Raw genomic sequence first — 22,486 nt, forward strand, 5'->3', positions numbered from 1 at the left:
GGCCGTGAAGACACAGCAGGGCCACAGTGCTCCTGCCCAAAGTTCCTCCTTTTGCAACCAACTGCCTGAATGCTGTGTTTCTTAGGAGATAAGGGCAGCCTCCCACAAAAGGTGACTCAGCAATCAAGCACACACAGCCTCTCCTGAGATAAGGGGGCTCCGAGGGTTCTGGGGAGAGTGGGAGACCTGGAAAATAACAGTCACAAGCAGAGGAAACAGAAGTGCGAATATGACTTATCCTTGTAACTTAATCAGGAGTGAATGTCAGTTCTTGAAGGAAAAAGCTCTACTTTAAATAAGCTTTGAGAACATCAGTAATTATATAACCATGTATTCAAATGAGATGATAATGACAGGACATGTCTGAAAATGAGAGGTGAGTTATTTTAGCCAATCCACAGGAGTGACTCATTATTTATTTAGAATTTCCATAAATATTAATCCACAATTTATATTTTCACCACTCCGTGGCTTTAACTTCACGACTACGCGAGAGATTGACACTTGGCAATTATGTTAGCATTATAAGAAAATGTAAAAGTAGTTATTTGGCATCTAAAAAGGCCTGCCCTTACATGGTATGTTCAAAATATCCGCATGGATGGAGGGAGATAAAGTGTTGCAGTTATGTGCTGCAGATGGTAAGCGTGTGACGCTTTACTCATTACATTCAATTTTGTGCATCTCAAAGATTCAGATATTTTAATTCAGTAAAAGTAGGAATGCCACAGTGTATTAATACTCTTACTCTCTGAAGTAAAATGCTTTCAAAATTGTATTATGTAAAATAATTAAATGTGGCAGTAAAGTAGGAGCTTTAAAAAAACAACTCTATAAATGTCCAGGTAGCTTGACAATTTAAAAATATATCATTAAATATGATCTGAACCTATAATAATAATAATAATAATAATATGATACAATTTTGCTGATTATATTTTGTTATAATAATTAGAACCTGAGTCTTCAAAGTAAATCGTTATCAAATACATGTAGTTGAGTAAAGTACAATAATTTCCTTGAATTGTAGGGACATGTGGAGCAGGAAATGGAAGTAGTACTTAAGTAAACTACTTTAAAATGACACTTGAGTAAATCCACTTAGTCACCTCTGCAGTCAAGGAGTTTGGAATGCATATTATTATCAACATATTGATGAACGCATCTGAAACTGAGAAATCTCTTCTGGGTTCGGACTCAAAGAGCAAGTGCAGAGTGTTGGTTTGTAAACTCCTGCACACAAAACCAGAGAGAAACCACATTTCAGTGACTAACGCTGCCTGATGCTCTCCTGCAGGACCAGGACAGAAACACAGTGAGGATGCACTGTTTGAGAAAAACAATGAAGAAACAATGTGCTCAATTCTGATATAGTCCAGACTCGGGACAACCTGTTTTGTTATGAGGCAGGACAGAAGCTTTGACACTGAGGAGGGGAATAACTGGAAAGAAAGTCAAACAGGGGAATCATTAAAAAGATAAATAAAACTCATTAAATGGGAAAGAAAACACTTGTGTTCATTTCATGGACTGCTTCAGCGTGCCAGAACAGGTGACAGAAGGGGAGCTGTCCAATATGCAAGTAAGGACCCCCCCACCACCCCCTTCTTTGGTGAGAATGAAATAAATAAACAATGAATGGTCCACTCTCTTCGCGCGCCTCATCCCATCTCATGCATGGCTGCCAGTAATGGTCTACTGGGTGTCAGCTTGTATTGGCACGGCACAAAGCAAGTGCCAAGGGCTCGGAGGATTGACTCCCCGCTGCAGACTCGGCCTGTGGATAAAAGCGAGCAAAATGCCCCAGCAGAGCTCACAGACATAGTCATGTTGGGCTGGAACGAGGAAGTGCAGTGGAGAGGGGAGGGACTCCGGGCGCAGCTCCATGGGGCCGCGGCGCTGCGACCTTCTGCACATGGAGCCGGGGAGAGTTGGAAGAACTTCATACTGCAAACTCAAGGAATAGCAGGTAAAGTGACTTCCACCGCGCCTTTTAGTCCCAGAATAATCTCTAAAAGATAGCTCGATAGTTCCAAATTGGGCTTGTTTCTTCTCAAGAGTTTTAGGAGACATTTTGCACCTGGCTGGAAAAGACTCCTTTAGTTTCGGTGCAGGTGCGCCGGAGCATAATCCCGTTCGGTGCGCGTAAAACATTCAGGATATGTAACGGATTGGTAAATTAAAGTACTTTAAAATTGAATAAAGAAAGATACATTCACTTTTCCACGTTTTATGTGACAAAGTAGCCAGTTTTTTTTAAGGAAGTAGTGGAATGTTCCTCATTTTTCCTGTGTGTTTTTCTTTAGGGAACATATGGATACATTATTTCACAATCACTTAGATGTATATGATTATACGAATCTATTTTCTAACATTTCCATTTTATTATAAATACATTTGTTTATCATTTAAACCTGTTTTTAGTTTTTGACACTCCTGTTGTAGCACCTGTTGCAACAGATGCGCGCGCCAAGTAAACTTCAGACGGTCTATTTTTCGAAAAACATATTATCATAACAACTAATCTGAAAAAACAAGTTTTAAATAAATCGCAACTTTTGTCTGGGGCTAGAAACCAAACCGTCTGTGTAAATATTTTAGCGCCTCTTAAACAGGAAATCAATACCCACAGACTAACGCTTGTGTTTCCTTAAGGTAATAATCGAGAAATCTTTAATGTTCTCATACCGTTTAGCTTTGCATTCACCTGTTCGAACCACAGTCTCAGTTGTTGTGTGAAGGCAGGATAAAGACACATATGTAGGCAGGACTGATGAAACTTTTCACACTGAGGAGGAAAGTAGTTCATCAACGCCCAGACAGAAAAACTCCAACATTCACTCTGTGGAGGAAATAAAGTGTCTGCATATTTCTCTTACATGTTGCAAAACCTAAAGTTCCTGATTAAGCTAAATATATTTATCAAATAAAAAATTGTTGTAACTTTTCATAATCCTTTATCGTTATTGACGATGGTGCTGCAATGAGTCAATAAATTGCCATTCATTTCTCCCAATCTTCTTTGTATTTAATATGCTTTTTATTTATTTATACATTTTTGCAAATATGACTGCATTTGCCATTTGCTTCTTAAGTACAATTTATAATTTTTCTGAGTTTTTTTTAATCTAAGGAAGTTACTAATAATATGTAAATTCCCTCAAGTGACACTTCAAATCCAATATTTAAGAAAAACAAAAAACTTACCAAATGTAGTAAAAGAAAGTTAGATTTCAAATGTTATGTTCAAAACTCGGAAAAGGAACCCCAATTCCTGCACAAATAGGACATTTTCATATCTTTATATCTCAGTTGGAAAGCTGCAAATCTTTCTGCACATACATCATCTTTCTTGTCAGTAGAAACAGAAGTAAAAGAGGGAGAGTGGGTGGGGGGCGGGGGGGTTAGAGGCAGGCAGACAGTTATTAAAATGATTGTACTGTCTGAATAGGAGAGTAGTGAAGTGTGTCAGATGCAAATGAAGGAAACTTCTCTTCAGCGCACCTTTGCTCTCCCCTCACCCCTCGATAGGCTCCCCAGAACACATCCGCTAACACTATCTACCCACTAACACCCATACATTTCATGAATTACTGATGAGAATCTCCATGTGCATATGAACAAAGGTGATCGTGCACCACATTGCTCGGCACTGTAGGATCATCTCTAATCCTAATAGCTGATAAGGAAGCGCCCACAGCTTCATTACTTCTCGTAAAACCCACAGGAGTGAAAATGATTAATTCGGATATTTTCATTAATTGTCACTTAGTATGTTTACGTGCAAAGTGGAAACTATGAGTGGGAACTATAGGATAATTATGAATGATAATGTTTGGGAATGTAATCGGTGGGAAGTCAGCATTAAAAAAATTATATTGTATTACATACTGATGTATTTAAATGCTGTAACATGTTTTATTGCCGTCTAAATTGTTATTGTCAGCAACATGTTAAAAAAAGATGTTAACCTAAACCGACTTGGCCTTTTATCCAACTTTAATTTGAGGTTTAAGTATTAATTTTTTTCAATTTAAAGTAACAGAGTTGATAAATTATACCTTATATTGGATAATTATAAAAAAATAAATAAACTCATGATTTTTAATAACATTAAACTTAATTTAATTAAACTTAAACACTCAGGAAATGTATATTTGTTAATTAATTCTCCTTACATTAAATATTTTCTCCTTATTGATTTATTTTTGTATCTTTTCTTGAGCGTTGCCTCATATTTACCGTTAAAATGAAATGTGTGTTATGTATGCTCATTTAAACACACACACTGGCGTCTGAGCGTCCTCCCGGGTATCCAGACTTTGGCTGGTGTGGTCCTCAGTATCTGTTAACGGTTTCTCATCTCCACCCTGCTCCCTGGTGCCGCTTTTGCACCTCACTTTGAGCAGACGCCTCTAACCCCACCCCACCCCCACCGCACACACAAACACACACACAAACACACACACACGTACACACACACACACACACACGTACACTTACAAACACACTGGAGGAAGACCGAGAATTCTGTCAACCCACAAGCCTCTTCCTGTCTCTCCTCACTTGACATATAGTCAGACCAAAACTTTTCCAGTCCCCCCGCGCTATGTGTCAGAAGTATTTTCTTTGACTTCCATTTCACCCGTTAAAAGATTCCACCTGCCCCCAGTTTACACACACACACACACACACACACACACACACACACACACACACACACACACACACACACACACACACACATCAGAAAGCATGTTTTTGTAATAAGAATTAAAACTGTGGAAAATTAAGTAACACTATTTAAATCACAACTGAAGTCAATATGGGAGAAGTTTTTTAAAAGTTTTTGCCAACATGTCTGTAACACTTAACATGTAAATACAACTGCATATAAATAGCATCAGAGAGTAGCTGCTTCCTGAATATTCTACGTGCACCTTACTTTCCACATGCCTACGCAAGTTGGTTGTGGCTGAATGTAGGAACTCTCTTTTTTATTTCTGCCCCCCGCCCCCTCGAAGCCAACACATCCGTGTTTCCCCTCGTACCATCTGCCCAGTAAAAAAGGGCACATGAGAATATACCCCCCTCCGCCGCCCCCGACCTCCAAACTCCAGATGCTGAAGAAGGCCGCTGCAGAGCCTCAGAGTAACACGCGACACCCCTGTGCTGAACAGCTCTTCTGCACCAGTGACCTTTGCCCTCCTCCCCTCACACTTGCTTCCTGGGCGTCTTCAGAGCTCCTGACTTGACTCCGCAGAATATTGCGTGTTGCGACAGAGCGGCTTCCCACTATTTGTTCCAAATGTGTGGAGCCATCTGTCAGTAAAACAGGAAGGCCTAGGTTCCCCTTCTCCCTTGGGCTTGTTTCGCTATTTTCGGGAGCTTCACTTCTCCCTGAGAGGCTGCTTGGACTGGGCAGCGGCCCCACCAAGGGTTTCTTGAAGTGGCGGAGCCGGGGCTGAGGCTGTCGGGCCCATCTGCTGCAGGCTTGAGGGCCATCCATTATTAATGGGGCCACGAACACTGGTGACTCCTCGGATATTCAGCCCTGGCCGGAGGAACGCTTCAAAAAAAAGAAATCATAAATAAAGAGACCTTCTCTTCTTCGGCCTGCTTTTCTATAACCTTTTTTTCTCTCTGTGCCATCCTGTTGCTATTACTCTTCTGACTTCTTGCCCTCTCATTGCTATCTACATCTCAGCCTCTATCTATCTCACTGCTCCTCTGTCTTCTCCTTCTCTCCTCTTCTCTCCCTCCCTGTCTCATTGTTTCTGATTGTGGCTTGCATGCGTCTGTGCCCAGGCCGCGGGTTCAGCGATGCATGCTCAGTAAATTAGAGAGAACACAGCGACGATCAGCTGGGAACGGCAGACACCCGCATCTCCGTGACCTGGGGCCAGTTAATTTTCTGCTTAATTTTGCGGCAGTCAGTTTGCATTTTTGGATGATTACGTGGCAGGAAATTAACAATAAATAACAAATGTGGTCTGAAAGCCCATTCCCAACCCCGTGCTACCAGCAGGCCACATCAGCCGGAACAGAGCCACTCTGCGAGCTCAGCCTCTCTGTCAGACTTGTAATGAAAATGTCTGTAATTCTTTGTAATGTAATGTGGGGGACAGTGGTGCGTCTGCGGTGGTAACAAAAGTGATCTCACTGGGGTGAACCCTTTACTCCACTCGAGCTTCTTATAATGTTGTTTCCTCGCATGCACTTGATTAAACTAACACACATCTACATCTCCATCTCTCTCCCATTAGAGTACTTGCACCGCATGGAGACGGAGGAGGCGCAGGAAATGGCCCAGATGCCAGGTAAAAGACCGCCTACTGCATGATTGAGCTGTAAAGATCAGAAAGTAGATACAATAGGCCGACAAACAGGCGCTTACAACACCCAGAGGTAATTCTGCGTCTGAATCAGAGCTGTCGAGGGGCCGCGTGGTGAGTGATGGGTGTTTGCTGGTGTGTGTCTCCCCAGGCAGAGACAGCCCCCCCACCAACGAAGCATCCGAGGAGGCAGAGGAGCCCATGGCCGTCCCTGAGGACCTGTCAGCCGGCTCCACCCACCAGCTGAACAGGGGGGACAAAGGTACGAGGCTCGCAAACGCACCTACAGCCACTCTGAACATCCCTGATAATAAAATAAAGGATAAAATAATCTACACTAAAACTTTGACTTTAATTAAATGTATTATGGTGACAAATGTAGGTTAGTTGAAAGCAATAATGTCAAGTTAAAATGCTTTTTTTTTTAGGTTCAACTTAATATTGTTGCTTTCAACTAACCTAAAACAGTTATGATACATTTCTTGACATAATACAATTAATTAGAGTCAACGTCAACGTTTTTCAGTGTACATTAAGTTGAGTGTATCCATGAAGCAGCAATTAAAAACGAGTCAAAACCACTTATGCATTCATTCCCAAAGCCTCCAGATCAGAGTAAAACAGTTATGTCTGTATCAAAAGCATAATCAATATATAAAAAGCATGTTATAACTTAATTTTGTACACATCCAGTGGGAAATACTTGCCGTTCCAAATCCCTTGGAAAAATTCAATCTAAGCTGCAATGAGACACATTTAGGTCATTGGCAGAAAAAGGTAAAAAAAAATATCCCTTTGATCCATGGCATGTCATTAGTAAACCCAATCTTAAGGAATAGCTAATGTGGCCTTGATTTCAGTTTGTGAACATTAAGCCAGGGAATATCATGGTGGAAATAAGGATGAAGCAAGCTATGGGGACTGGTGGCGTATGTTTCTCTCAAGTCTCCTAATATGGGTGGTTTGAAACAGGAAACAGGAAACGTTCATGGTGGAGTCATCCTTGGTCTTTAGAAGCTAATCGGTGCTACATCAGAGCAGAATGAATCAGACAGAACAAAGTTTTAAAAGCTTGAATAAAAGCAGGTATTACCTTTTAAGTATTATTGCTTTGAAGTCCACAATGGAAGGGGCTGTCACAGCATTGAAACGCAATTAAATTAGTTGAGTTCACATGGTCACATTCATTTAATGAAACATGTAATTAAATATTTACAAAAGATAAGAGGTATAGAAGATAGAGACATCGAAAAGAAGACAAGTCTGAAGTGTGAAATGTGCAAAAAAAAAGCTGCAACTCGGCTCAACTGAAATAGGATGTGTAAGAGTTTCCAAAGAAGAACTTGCCATCAGACAGTTTCAACACTCATGGAGATAAAGAGTTCAGGAACAGGGCCGAGCTCAGAGCGATCAGCGCATCACTACACCACACGGGTCACACACCTGCACACACACACACACACACACACACACACACACACACACACACACACACACACACACACACACACACACACACACACACACACACACACACACCTACTCACAAAGGGTTTCTCTATTTGACTTGAGAACTGTTGATCTGTGAGGCGCTGAGCTGAGCACAAGCAGGAATCTTCTGTGCCGTTTGTATCGCCTTGTTTTATGTGACTGTGTACATCTCATCTCAGTCAACGTTTATTACAATCTGTCGAAAAAGGGAAATAGTCAAAAAGCAGATGATTTGAACGTCTGACTTTCATGAGGCACAAAGAGAGTAAAGGGCACAGCTGGCGGTGAGTTTGCATGGCTTTATGTCCCATATGTGAGTTTCTGTTCATTCCCTATGACAGTAGGAACACTTCACATAAGTGTGTGCGAGTCTATATAGCGACAGCGTAAAAGAAGGGAAGTGCAAGTATCTGTTAAATATTCGCATGACTGCCTCTGCGATAAAGCCCAAATGAGTTATAATTATCAGCCAGGATCATGTGCTGCTCAGTTCTCTGTAGTCAAGAAAAAAAAGACAAAAAAGCAAGTGGACTATATGTGGGACAAAGGACCTCAAAGTATCGAAAGCTTAAAACCTCAAAACCCAGGTTGCTTCCTGTTGCAAATAAGTCTTTACAGCCCAGGATCGACACTGTTGCTGCGCATTCACATTGCTGCAATCCACACAGATATGACCCCAGCACGAGGAAGGTAAATAGGTCAAAATAGGTAGTCCATATCATATTGAGAATTGCTAAAAAAAAACTGTAATGAACTGAAGTGTATTGTGTCGCCTCAGACATATTTAATCACAAGGGATCAAGATCTCCGTCTCAAGAAAATTCTCTTTCAGTTTTGGTGATTCATACGGAGCCTTTGCTATTTCAGGTACATGAGACTAAGAGGGAGACTGAGCTGTTTAGTTCCCGAAAACATGGAGGCGAGAAAGTGTGAGGGGGAAAAAGCAGGCAGTTTCTGGTGTTCCTGCAAATCGCGTTGCTAAGAGTGTTGCTGGCGTGGTTTAACACATGTGGTTCCACTACTTTGCACAAAGGGTTATTTTCAGGCAGTGAGAGCAGCACCAGTGAGTAACAGGAACCTCAAGCAGGCTTTCCAAGCTGCAGCACTAACACGCTTGCTAAGTTGCTTCTGCTATCCACTCTCAAGTCTATATAGTTTTATATATTTGTAAAGCATATTTGACTCCACTATTATACCTTTTTTATATATGTCAGTTTCTTTTTCTCAAGTCAATGTTTTAGTTCTGCGCATTAGATCCACATCAGGCTATAATTATTTTTATTGCGACCTGTTTTTTTTGTCTGGCCCTTGCTTCCCAAAACGAGCAAATCAGGATGTGTGACCGTGACAAACAAGATAAAAAGTAAAAAGCCTTCTTCCTATTCCCAATTCAGTCACAACTTCCCCATATCCATGAGAAGTGAGTGGCAGCCCTGTGTTCATGGTTCCCTAATGTCTGCTTCAGCTGGATGATAACCTGAGAGTTTAGCTGGTGTATTATATGTCTCAGGAACTGACATCCACAGATAAACATAAAGACTTGTTTGTGCATTGTTCCAACAATTCCAATAAGTCAAATAATACCTTATGTACGGTTTCTTTTTTTGTTGTTATTCCTAGATCAGTACCTTTCCATGTGCAAAGAAATCGCTATGGAATATATATTCTGAACCATACAATAGTCACATAAAGCCTTTTTATATTAAGAACTCCCTGTTGACACTAGTAAAACATTTGGTTACTCATAAAACTGTGCCAACCAGAGGTGATGTGGCTAAAACCACAAAATAAATGAAGAGAATTAACGTGGTTGAGCCGTTTATAGTTTTGCTTTCAAGTTCTGTTATACATAATGTAACAAAGCAAATCCCCTACTTACTGAAAAAAAATACCTCCTTACATCACCATTAAAGTGCTTGCCTGAAGTGAGAAATGCATGGTTTACTACATGCAAAGTCTCCAAAACTGAAGACTGACTGCATCGTGCAGGTGCTAATTATTTCATCAATTCAAACGGCTAGTATGCTACATGTCACAGGTGCAAAATGTTGAAAAACCTAGCTTAAATTAATTGATAAATGCTTAAAATGTATATTATAGTAATGGATAGTTTGGTAAAGTGATGAACATATATTTTAAATAGTAAGGTTAAAGTAATTGACACACTGTTTAGATATTAGCTAAAAGTCGCGGATAAAAAGTGGAAATTGTTCGCAAGAATTATTGATACACTGTTGATAGCTATAGCTAAATGGTATGGACATACCCATATACTGTATAAAGGACACACGATTGAAAGCAATGATACACAGTTTAAATAGTTAGCTTAAAGTAATGATACGCTGTTGAAATAGTTAGCTTAAAGTAATGATACACTGTTGAGATAGTTAGCTTAAAGTAATGATGCACTGTTGAAATAGTTAGCTTAAAGTAATGATACACTGTTGAAATAGTTAGCTTAAAGTAATGATACACTGTTGAGATAGTTAGCTTAAAGTAATGATGCACTGTTGAAATAGTTAGCTTAAAGTAATGATACACTGTTGAAATAGTTAGCTTAAAGTAATGATACACTGTTGAAATAGTTAGCTTAAAGTAATGATACACTGTTGAAATAGTTAGCTTAATGTAATGATACACTGTTGAAATAGTTAGCTAAAAGTAATGATACATTGTTGAAATAGTTAGCGTAATGTAATGATACACTGTTGAAATAGTTAGCTAAAAGTAATGATGAGAAAGCGTACAAATATTTAGCATCAAGTAATTTAGTATTCACAGATAAAATTGTCAGCCAAAACGAATGGGTGGTTACACTGTTTAAATGCTTAGCTAAAAGGTATAAACACATGGTTGAAATTGTAAGCCTGAAGTTATGGATGCAAAGTTGAAATAGTTAACATAATATATACTGTAAAAGGTGGCGAGTAATTCATAAATATAGGTGATAGCCCAAATTATGTTTAAACCGTTCAATTTGCTTCAAATAATTTGAGAATCGTTCAATTAAACGGCAGGGTAAAATAATATATATTTATCTGCTTAACTGACTTGGTTCTAGGTGTAAAACTGAGCATCATGGCAATATCAGTTTCAGAGTTTTGTCTTTTGTCTTCTGAATAGTAATCACATTTTAGAAGCACATGTAGTATGTTTGGTAACAGTTCTGTAGCATAACCCATTGTCAGCTTTTGAACTTCATAAGAACTTTAGCATCTTTTTTATTAACATTAAAGCCTTTCCTTTGCGGATACGGCTGGTGTCTCACTTATCTCATCTTCTTGGCAAAATATACTAGAGAATTTGTCCTAAAAATGTCAACAGTCGAACAGATAAGCAGATTGTTAGTCATGCAACTGCAAATAAAAAAAAGAAAGTGGAGACGGACGATCAGATTATTTGACTTTGATCGGAATAGCGATCATAAACATATCATGATCCTACGCTGCAAGTTCTCACATTTTGCTCCACCTCTCGCTCTCTTTGGGAAACATTTTGTACATTCGGGGATTTATGTTCCCTTGTTGGCTCTCGGTGAAAATGAGACAAAAAAACAAACAACAACCATGTTTCAGTTACAGACTGTTATACAATTCCTTTCCTGTGCTTCCCTTTCTGTCACTTCTCCATAATTCTTGGTATTTCAGTTAGACAGGCCCTCTTTCTGAGCTTCCCCTTTTCCATAGATTCCTATATTTCATGATTTCCACTTCTTCCTCTTCAGTTGTACAAACAGAGGTAGAGGCATGGGGAAATCGGGCTGCCACGGTGACATGCAAACCACAGGCTGTTAGCTGTGGGACTTGCAAGATCTGTCCGTTCTCTTGAATGTGTCTAAAGTTCTCTGGTGGGAAAAGAAGCAGCCGGTAGTTCAGTTCTCTTTTCTGATCTCTTTGGGAACAACAGTGCATATGGTAGTGTAGCATAAATAATATTCTCTGTTCTTTGTATTACACAGTACCCCCTCTGAATAGTGAAAAGGCCAAATACGTGTTTGTCGTATGCGTGTGAGTGCTCACATTGCTCTGATAGACACCGCTGTCGTCCCTAGTTTCACACTGCTTCCTGTGTCTCTGTTTCCTGTTTATCATGCTGTCATTTGTTTCATCAAAGTGTGAATGTGTGAGATGATCTTTATGGTTCTTCATCACTGACATCCTTAAACAGTGAGCCTGTTTTCCACCTTTGTATCCTTGGGATTTATAGCATGCTGCTTTGAAATAAAGCATTAGTATAGTCTACAATGTAGATGAGTGAGCGCAGATGGATCTTATCTGATGTTTGGTGATTTTTCTCAGGCTGAATTCACAAAGAGCCCTGAAGTAAGAGGGGGACTTTTTGAAGTGTTGTTGCAGCATCCTTGTTAACATGAAGATGTTGCATTGTGCACTAATGCAGGTTTGCCATTGCAAAACCGTTTTTGCCCTAGGTATATTATGGTGCAGTTGCAGTGCTATTACATAGTGTCTAGCTCAACCAAGGATAAAGCCAGGACATAGTAGATTTTGGTTTCATGGCTGCACAAGAGTTTCATACTTTGAGTAAATTAACAATGTCTTTGGAAAATGAGCAAGTTTGTTTTTTCCCCTGTAGGAAAACCACATAATAGGATGTGCCTTATTCAGAGAAAGAAAAATGACTCCACACATCTTTTAGAAACCTTCATTCATTCAGTAAGGACAGTCAAATAGGTCTTACAAGATAGTTTCTCCTTCCTATTATGTAGCCTTTCAAACCAGGCAAAGGCAACTTCAAGGCTTCATCACAATGTTACAATAAGCAGCTCTATCTACTCTCATGTCACAGTATCAATATCACACTGATAATTGCCCATCTTTAGTATATAACATCATGAAAGAACCATGCTCGTATTCTAAACCGTGGCCCCCCCCCACCCCCCTTGCCCTCTTTTCCAGCCTGTAACATTAAAGTTGAGGCTCGCAGTGATGAGGAGAATGGGCTGTCCTGTGACATGAATGGCGTGGAGGAGGATGAGGAGTGCGCGGAAGACTTGCGCGTGATCGATGCCTCGGGGGCCAAGGTGAACGGCTCTCAGCCGAGCCCCGAAGCCAAGGCCTTCTCCTCGGCCGGTGGTATCCGGCTGCCCAACGGGAAGCTCAAGTGCGATATCTGTGGGATAGTTTGCATTGGGCCCAATGTGTTGATGGTGCACAAGCGGAGCCACACCGGTAAGCCACCTGCAATACTTCTTACCCTTCCTTTGCACCCATGTTCACTGTTAGAGAGGATGGATGAGGGGTAGAAAGGTGTCTGCTGTGGCTCCCGCCCATATTTAGAGCATTTATTTAGATTTGAAATGGCAAGAATTAAGCTTGAAGTAGAGTAGAGGTGGTAGTTGTAATGGCATCCTTGCGTTTGGCTGTGTGCATGTAAACCCTCCTATCGTGCGTGAAATTGACTCTGAGAACACCATTAGCATTCATTATTGTTCATCTAAATGACTCTGAATTACCACATGACAAGAAACATTAACTGATCGAATTATTGGGTGATAAAACCCGGTCCGATAAAAAAAACATGCCCTCAGTTGAAAAACAGGATATCTGCAGCAATTAAATGGAATCTCTTTGAAGTGACAATTATCTGGCTATTAAAAGTTTTTCAAATTTCCAAATTGATATTCTATTGTAATGAAGCCAAATCAGTGGTGGGGAACATTTTTGAAAAAGGCACTTAACTGTCAAGCTTCAGAAACTAATGAAACTCAAAATGGAAGAAAGGAACACTAGACTAATGTAAATGCAAAAGAAAGTAAAAGATATAATGAAGTGCCTCCTATTTAAATAGAAAATATTCTGTGGTGAGTCTTTGCTCCTGAAATGCATTTTTAATGAATCTCCCTTTTTATATATTTTTGCTGCTTCACTGGTGACTCTTATTTTATGGGGGGCCTTTGAAAAAAAAGGCATATTAAAACGTTCTCACAGAATGCCACAACACTCAGGGAGGCTGGATATTGGTTTATTCCAGAAGCGCTGATCAGGAAGACTGGCTCTCAACACAAAGTGTTTCCTCCGCTTTATTCAAATGAGGCTGAATTTGCATTGTGATGTGCCGCTCTTATTTTAGAGACGAAGAAGAGGAAAAAATGAGATTTTCAGATCAAATTGACCTAGGCAATGGTGCATTACGGAACTGGCAGGCTGAGTCTGAAAGGCTCTTGTTCGATCAGAGTGCCAGGAGTCGGTGGGGCAGGGGGAGTACGGAGAGAGAGAGAGAGAGAGAGTGTCACTCTGCAGGCTGTTGGATCGCCCCGGAGACGCTCCATCGTCCCGCTTGTTCTGCGCCCGGGATGCTTGTAGTGCAGTGACCCCGTATTCCTACAGCAGCAACATGCTTTCTCCCCCACATAGAGAAGACTTATTGTTGTCAGTGGAGGGATCAATCATAGTGAGGTTAGGGAGAGGGGTGCAATCATGAACTGCCTGGTAGGGTACATTAAAACACAATTGGGTGCCAGTAAAACATACAAGATGCTTTTTTCTGTGTGTTTTTCTGCCTCTTTACAGTAATGTGGGTCTGTTGTGTTCTTGTCCTCAGGAGAGCGTCCGTTCCAGTGCAGCCAGTGCGGGGCCTCTTTCACCCAGAAGGGCAACCTGCTGCGTCACATCAAGCTTCACTCAGGGGAGAAACCCTTCAAGTGTCACATGTGCAGCTACGCCTGCCGCAGGAGGGACGCCCTCAGCGGACATCTACGCACCCACTCTGGTGAGCATGCAAACGCCACACAGACGCATCAAACCCTCGTGGTAGTTCTAGGAACGCAGAGTGTCTTTTACAAAAGGCAGGACATGTTCTGCAGTGCATACAGTGAGAGCTCGTATAAAGGGGAAGTTGACACGGTTTAGATATGGTGTCACTTTTTTTTGCAAATGTTTTGCAGAAGTATGTGTTAATGAAATGTTTGGGTGTAAACAGTACACTCACAAAGCATTCACTAAAGAGAACGGGGAAGGGATAACCTGCTAAACTACTTTAACTGACAAATGAAGTGAGACAAATAAAGTGAGCTATGATCACAGTGGTGGGTTATCCATGTAAAAATGTATGTTTTTGTTGTACTCTCTATAAATACCATGAAAGGCAGCAGTGTGTTGGTCTGTCTTGCACTGCTTTTCAACTTCCCTAGTTGGTTTTTGACACTCAGCCCCAACCACATTCATTCCTACTAACGGACATCTAAACGTCTTATTAACAGGTCGCAAAAATAGAATACCATTTTTTTTTTTTAAAAAGGCTTAACAGTTTCCCTAAAAATGCAGGGCATGGTCGTTTTTTGGCAGATATTGCTCAAACTGGAGTAAATAGTAAATTTGTAGGGGACTACTTGCAGCAGTGGATTAATATGGATTAGTGGATGTTTTTTTAGCAGCATACCCACTTCGGGATTGACTATACACCATACATAAAGTACATTTACATTCTTCAGGTTCATTGCAATAATTAATATGTTACCAAGCCAAGTCACCCCATTTGTCCCACTCAATTTCTGGTCAGATACTGTAAGGTTGTTTTTTTGTACTATTTGTTATATCAAAAAAGAAATTTGATTATTTGACTGTTCATTTAGCGTTTCAATAGACAATATTTCACAACTTTGTATTCATATTTAGTTTAAAAGTCTTCTTTACAATACCAGGAATAAACCTCTGGTGGAAACAGTCAATCCCTTATATTTTGTATTTTGTAGGCGTAAAAACTTCAATTAAGAATACACTGGAATCAGCTAATAAAATACCCGCTCTGAGTAAGAAAAGGAAAAGGAAAACTTCCCCAAAGTAGCTTCCCAAAATGTCCCCCTAAAAACCCAGAGGACATGACATCAGTGACTTCAGTATTAGTTACAGCCGTGCCCATGCTTTACCAAGAAATGTGATATTATGTATTTGGGACGATTTTGCTCTGGACTTCCCAAAGATCACGTGTCAATCAAACCATGTGGGCAACTGGGCGTGCTGTGTCCTGTTCTATTTATTCCAATAAATTTGGCAATGTAAAATCCATCACTTCCTATATTTTCTCGCAACCAAAAGGGGAATTTAATAGTAGATTGAATGTATGCTGAATCTACACCAAAATGTATTTCATTGAATTCACAATTACATTTTCCGCAGTTGGAAAACCCCACAAGTGTGCTTACTGTGGGCGGAGCTATAAGCAGCGGAGCTCTCTGGAAGAGCACAAGGAGAGGTGTCACAACTACCTGCAGTGCATGGGGCTGCAGAACAGCATCTACACAGGTTGGTGCCTCCCTAGACACACACACACACACACACACACACACACACACACACACACACACACACACACACACACACACACACACACACACACACACACACACACTTCACTTTCACCCAAATCTGATGGCCTACTTTACCCTTAGTGCAAGACTCGCTATGCATGCAACAGCAGTGCACCATGAAGCTGTTACTAAATGCTCCTACAGGTCAAATAACTGTCGTTTTCATCTGAATATAAGATCATAACGTTTGTAATCTACTTAAAGTGACTGCAGATACTTAAGATAACGGAGTAATGTCTGCATTAAGTTCTCTATGTGTCCATTAAGCAGATATTGAATGCAAAGGGGGATGTTACCCTCTGCATTGAAGCTTAGAAACACGTCTTTACCTCATCTGTGAGCATGTACGCTGTATATTTATAGGCCAAGTGCTACGCATGTGTCAGAATAGTCCGCTCTGTGCTCTGTGAAAAAAAAACATCATCAGACCACAAAATACCATCATGTGTTATCAGGTTCACGCTTTTTAAAAACTCAAATTACTTTGACTGAAACCTGCTTCTCTGTCTTGCTTTCCAGTAGTAAAGGAAGAAAGCAACCAGAATGAGCAGAGGGAAGACTTAAGCCAGATGGGATCTGACAGAGCCTTGGTGCTAGACAGACTAACGAATAATGTAGCTAAGCGTAAGAGCACTATGCCACAGAAGTTTGTTGGTAAGGGCTGAATCTGCTTCCTTTGTGTACTATGGCTGCTTCTGCTGGATACTGTGTGTAACTGCTGCACCAATGAGAGATGTGTTTTCTGTTCATAATTCTGCATAAGGATTTTCACTACACAATATAATGGCCAAAGTAATTTTCAATATAAATATGATTATTATTATTATTATTTGTTTTAAAGAAATACAAAAATAAGGCTGTTCATCTTTATCTTCTTCATCTTATTTAGCATTTTGTCTTTTTTTTTTAAGAAAATATATTATATAAAAAAATTAAATGAAGGTGAAAACAGTCTGTGATGATAACTGTGTATATATAAAATGATTTAAGAGTCACTGGGTTATTTGATGTTATTATCATATGTGTTTTATTAAAAATGATGTTATTGTTTAAATATCACGGTAATTGCAAATAATGATATTTCATGACACCCCAATATTTAAATGTTTCCTTGCCATACTGTGCAACAGAAAATAAATTATATTTATTTTTTGTTGAGCCTGATAAAAATTGTGAATAAGAATGTTTTCTGTTTATGAACCCTTAATTAAGACCCTCATCACAAAAGAGGGAGAGAAGCAGAACAGGTTTAGGGAAATGCTAGAATGAAAATAGAAAAATATATAACAGTGAGTAATTTCCAAATTCAGCTAGAGAGGAGCATCCCCAGTATCAGATGATGAAGTAAAAGTAAATTATAAAACTCACCCTGTTCTCCTTTCTCTTCCTGGCCCTCAGGGGACAAGCGTCTGTCGGACCTCTCCTACGACGGGGGTTCAGGCGAGCTGATCCAGCCCCATGTCATCGACCAGGCCATCAACAGCGCCATCAGCTACCTGGGGGCCGAGTCGCTGCGGCCCCTGGTGCAGACCTCCCCTGCCTCCTCGTCCGATGTGGGCCTCGGCTCCCTGTACCCTCTCCACAAGCCGGGGGCCGAGGGCCACGTGGGGGCCGGTCACAACCTGTCAGCCAAAGACAGCGCCGCCGAGAACCTGCTGCTCCTCTCCAAATCCAAATCAGCGTCCAGCGAGAAGGACGGCTCACCCAGCCACAGCCAGGACTCCACGGACACCGAGAGCAACAACGAGGACCGCCCGGGGGGGGCCGCCTCGGGCCTCATCTACCTCACCAACCACATCACCTCGGGGGGGAGGAACGGCATGCTGGTGAAGGATGAGATGCAAAGGCAGTACGAGGCCATCAGGGCCGCCAGCATGGAGATGGCCTCCGAGGGCTTCAAAGTGGTGACGTCAGACGGGGAGCAGGTGAGGGCCCACCGCTGCGAACACTGCCGCGTGCTCTTCCTGGACCACGTCATGTACACCATCCACATGGGCTGCCACGGCTTCAGAGACCCCTTCGAGTGCAACCTGTGCGGCCACCGCAGCCAAGACCGATACGAGTTCTCCTCACACATCACGCGAGGGGAGCACCGCTACTGAACACATCCACAGACGAACAGCTGCACAATGGAAAAACTGAAATGTTGACTATTATGAGAACATATTACACATGATCCAATTAGGCTAGTTAATAGCAATAACATTACGTTTAAATAGGTTCAATTTAAGATTATTGCTTTCATTTAACCTAATGCAATTATCTGTAATTCGTTGATATAATACGTTTAACTAAAGTCAATGTTGCAGTTTTTTCAGTGCATGCAGATCTGAAATACAAAATGTAAAATACACTGTTGAGTTCTGAAAGGTGTTTTTTTTATACAAAGTATGCATGTTTGTTGAACACAGATAAATGTAAGAATATAAGATGTTTTTTTCCTTTTCCGTGTTCAAAAGGAATTTCTTGTGTCGTTTTTTTTAAAGAAACAAAATAATGTTCAGTGAAGACAACATAGCGGGGACACATCCTGCATAGGTTTTTAAATTATGTATTTTCAGTCGCCACATGTTTATTATGTATAAATGTGTCTTTTCTTGTGACAGCAACATTTTTTCAGTACAACTCTGTTTACTGAAGTGGTCTGCAGTTTTAAATCCATAAAAAATGTTTTAAATTAAAACAGGTGTAAAAATGAACCAATACAAAACCATCATTGTATATATCCCCACGTTACATTTCAAAGTCTCAACCTGTTCCTGTATTGTAACAACCTGCATATTATTTATAGCACATTTACACGCCTGTCTGTTTTTGTATTTATTGCAGTGATCAGTGTTTGTCTGTAGAGTAGTTAAGAAAAGCTGCATCTCTTTCTGTCCAACTGTACTTAATGTGACTGAGGTGAAAACATGACCGCTGCTGGAATTTATTTGGACTTTTATCCGAAGAAAATTTTACCCTGTTTTGTTTTGTATATGATGGCTAAGAAATGTTTCACTCACAATATGTAAATGAGTCATTTGAGGTTTGAAGGAGCTTTATGCTTGCAAAATATCAATAAAGGATATTTTATATATGCACTAAGAGTGGGGATGTGTTTTTTTTGTTTTCAGGACAAAGCACAAGGACGTTTCTAACGACTGCTTCGCTACATGGTTTGGATCGCCTTAAATACTCTTAAATATGTTTTTAAAGGGGCCCTATCAGGCTTATTTTCATATTTGTATTGTGTGTCTCTACTCTGACATGTCTCCATGCTTTAATGTTCAAAAAGCTCTTTATTTCTCTCATACTGCCTGTGCTGCAGCACCTCTTTTCACCCTCTGTCTGAAACCAGAGCCCAGTCTGCTCTGATTGGTTAGCTGGCTGGCTCTGTTGTGATTGGTCAACTACTTGGAGATGTCCCGCCTCTTAATCACAAACAATGAGTCGGAGCGCTAGCCAATTGAAGCGTGAGTGTTACATAGTGATGTCACTATGTCGCAGAAGTAAACAAAGTAGTACAATGGAGGCGTTTCAGGCAGGGGGGGTGGTTGTGGGAGAAAAACTATTATACTATATAAAACACCTAAGGAAAGGGAAAACCCCAAAAGGCCTAATAGGGCCCCTTTAATGGAATTTTTTTAATTTTCTGGACTGTATTAACCAAGTGTCAAATAATATGGAAATGTCCACAGTAAACTGAAAGCTATTCCTGGAGTTATTAAAAGTTTCTCAGAGAACTCTGAAGACTTAATTTCACACTCTTAAACCTTCTGAAATAATAAAGTTCAGATGTCATTCAAGATTCTGCTCACTCCTACCAGTCTATGATGAGCCAAGTAAGAGTGATTGACTCGCATTTCAGTCAACAAAAAGGAAAAATGTAGCAAGAGGTGAATAAATAAACACCCCATCACATACAACCTATTCGCAAAAGGATCTTATTTCTGTCAAATATTTATATTTTGTCTAGCGTGTTTGCAGTTATAAATCCTAAATTCAGACTATATAATCTTATAATTCAAGGATGGCAAACAGACAAACAACACATGGCTGAAACCTTAAGGTGTTTGTGTGCTCAGGGACCCTCGTGTTAAACTGTGCCATCAGGGGAGTACTGGTAGCATAAGCCGCACACGCACAGACACACACCAGCATGTGGACATGTGCCGTGTGTCCAGGACCTGAAGTGTGTGTCCTCTGAGGAGAGCTGGGACGGAGAGGATCAGGCACTGGAGCAGAAGGCAGGGGCCGGGGCTCTGAGGGCCAGGCCGGCCTGCAGAGGCTGGGCCGGGGCCGCAGGAGGAGCTCGGCGTGGTGAGCGGCGCAGCCCCGTCCAGATGGCTGCTGTGTGATTTAGCAGAAACGGGAAGCAGCTGTGGCCAGCGCTGAGCCCCCCACGCTTGACTGGGACCCAAAAGAGGAGGTGGGGGGCCATTTGCATGAGAGGGATAATCTGGCCAACCAACTCGGGCCCTGCCAGGATCCCAAATCTCACTTCCCCTTTCAGCCAGCTGACTGACGGAAATACTCCATCAAGAATCACACTTTCCAAATGTGCTGTCAACAGGATCCAACAAGAAAGTTGTTCACCCTCTAAAGAACGTGCCCTAATAATAAAAGGCTAGAATACGCTACATCGCCTACTTTGTGAATTTGGTCACACCGTTTCTACAATATGAGGCAAACTGTGTGCATTAGGTATAGTGTTTTACCCAGTGGTGGAAAGTAATTGAATACCCTCAACAGCTGTACTCAAGCACAACTCTGTAATACTTGTATTTGACTGAAGTATTTATACTGCTCCACTACATTTCATAGATAATTAATGTCATTACTCCTCTACATCTATAAACAGCTAGTTACTGGTATGTTTCTGTAAATATTTGAAGTATTGAAGTTTGATCACAGAATCGTAATACTGTCTCAAGTAAATGTCCTGCATTTAAGTTATTACTCAATTAAAACAAAAGTATAATAAATCAAATGTAGTTAAAGTATCAATAAAACAAAGTTGAGATATCAGATATATAATAATCATAATCACTCAAATATGATATTCTTCACCAAAGGATAAGAGACATTTACAATAACCTATATTAAAGTTTAACTTATTTGATGATTATATTTCTATTATCAAATTGAACTTTCATGGTAAACAAAGTAATTAAAAAATGTAATTCAGTAAGAGGTTCAATATTTACCTCTGAATTGTAGTGAGTTAGTAGAAAGAAATGTAAATACTTAAGTAAAGTACCTTAATATTGAACTTAAGTACAGTTCTTGAGTTAAATTACTTAGTAACCGTCATTTGACCACTTCCAAAAGAAGCAGTGTGTGCATAAGGCCTCTCTCGTTTCAGATGTCTCTGAGCAGTTCCAACAAACATGTCCCCTCTGTGCGTGTCACATGGTTTCATTTGAACTGTTTGAGGCCCAAAGGGTAAAAGTATCTTATGAGCCAAAAAGCCGAAAAGATAAGGGGCAAACTTATAGTAAAGCCAAACAAACTCATGTTGGTTTGATAATAAATGTGAAATAAAAAATTGTGAACGCTCCCTGATATCTTGCTGCACACCACTAGTGTGCTGTGTTTGTAACACTGGATTGCATGTTGCTTTGTTTCCTATGGATCCATGTTTAGTCTTACAGTAAAAGTTGCCAATAGACCACCGCACATTGTGTGCATTTTTTTAATAGTTATTTATGACTTTTTATTGCTAGAATTTTTTCAAATAATACTAAAAAGTCATGGAAATGTTAAGGGATGGCTATAACTTTAAATATTGTTTTTCTGAATAATACTGCTTGGTAAAATTCCAGAAACAGATGTTTTTTTTGTAATACTCTCTTTTACATTGTTTCTGAATGCCTTTTCCATCAGATTCTATGCCTGAAAAAGACTAAATAATACGATATCAAAACAGGCAATATAAAAAGTTACAATTTTGAAAAACAAACATGATAAAAGTTCATACCTCCGGTTCTCATAAACATATTGTGTGATGTTTGTGACCACTGCCTCACAGCCAGTCAAAGTGAGAAACAAGCATCCACCATATGGCCAGTCTTCAGCCGTGCTCTGTGGATCCCAGCAGCACCAGAGGAATTCTGTGCATCTGTCCCGGTCCAGCTGTGGGCCGTCCCCCTGTTAAGAGACGCCCAAGGGGTGGGTGTGTGTGTGTGTGTGTGTGTGTGTGTGTGTGTGTGTGTGTGTGTGTGTGTGTGTCGTCTTTCGCTGCTGGCTTATTCAACAAAGTTTCCATAGAGTGGCCAAACACACGTCTGAAATATTTATCAGCGACTTGACAAAAAGATGAAAAAGTTTTTCATGGTCTTCCAGATTTTCA

The 22,486-nt window shown here is 40.5% G+C and overlaps 1 protein-coding gene across 6 annotated transcripts; it reads left to right on the forward strand.

The window, feature by feature from the left end:
* Positions 1–1,661: 1,661 nt before the first annotated feature.
* Positions 1,662–18,635, forward strand: ikzf1 (IKAROS family zinc finger 1 (Ikaros)). 6 transcript variants are annotated; one of them, XM_010775934.1, is made up of 8 exons: positions 1,662–1,969; positions 6,267–6,320; positions 6,487–6,597; positions 12,743–13,015; positions 14,388–14,555; positions 15,962–16,087; positions 16,672–16,806; positions 17,551–18,635. In XM_010775934.1, the coding sequence occupies exons 1-8, from the start codon at positions 1,678–1,680 to the stop codon at positions 18,252–18,254; spliced, it is 1,863 nt and encodes a 620-aa protein (XP_010774236.1). In that variant the 5' UTR covers positions 1,662–1,677; the 3' UTR covers positions 18,255–18,635. The 6 variants fall into 6 exon arrangements, with proteins under 6 accessions (XP_010774236.1, XP_010774237.1, XP_010774238.1 ...); XM_010775935.1 differs by having other exon boundaries at positions 16,675–16,806; XM_010775936.1 differs by lacking the exon at positions 16,672–16,806 and having other exon boundaries at positions 1,663–1,969.
* Positions 18,636–22,486: the final 3,851 nt, after the last annotated feature.

The sequence above is a fragment of the Notothenia coriiceps genome, unplaced genomic scaffold (assembly GCF_000735185.1).
Source record: "Notothenia coriiceps isolate Sejong01 unplaced genomic scaffold, NC01 NC01_scaffold00016524, whole genome shotgun sequence".
NCBI classification, from domain to species: Eukaryota; Metazoa; Chordata; class Actinopteri; order Perciformes; family Nototheniidae; genus Notothenia; species Notothenia coriiceps.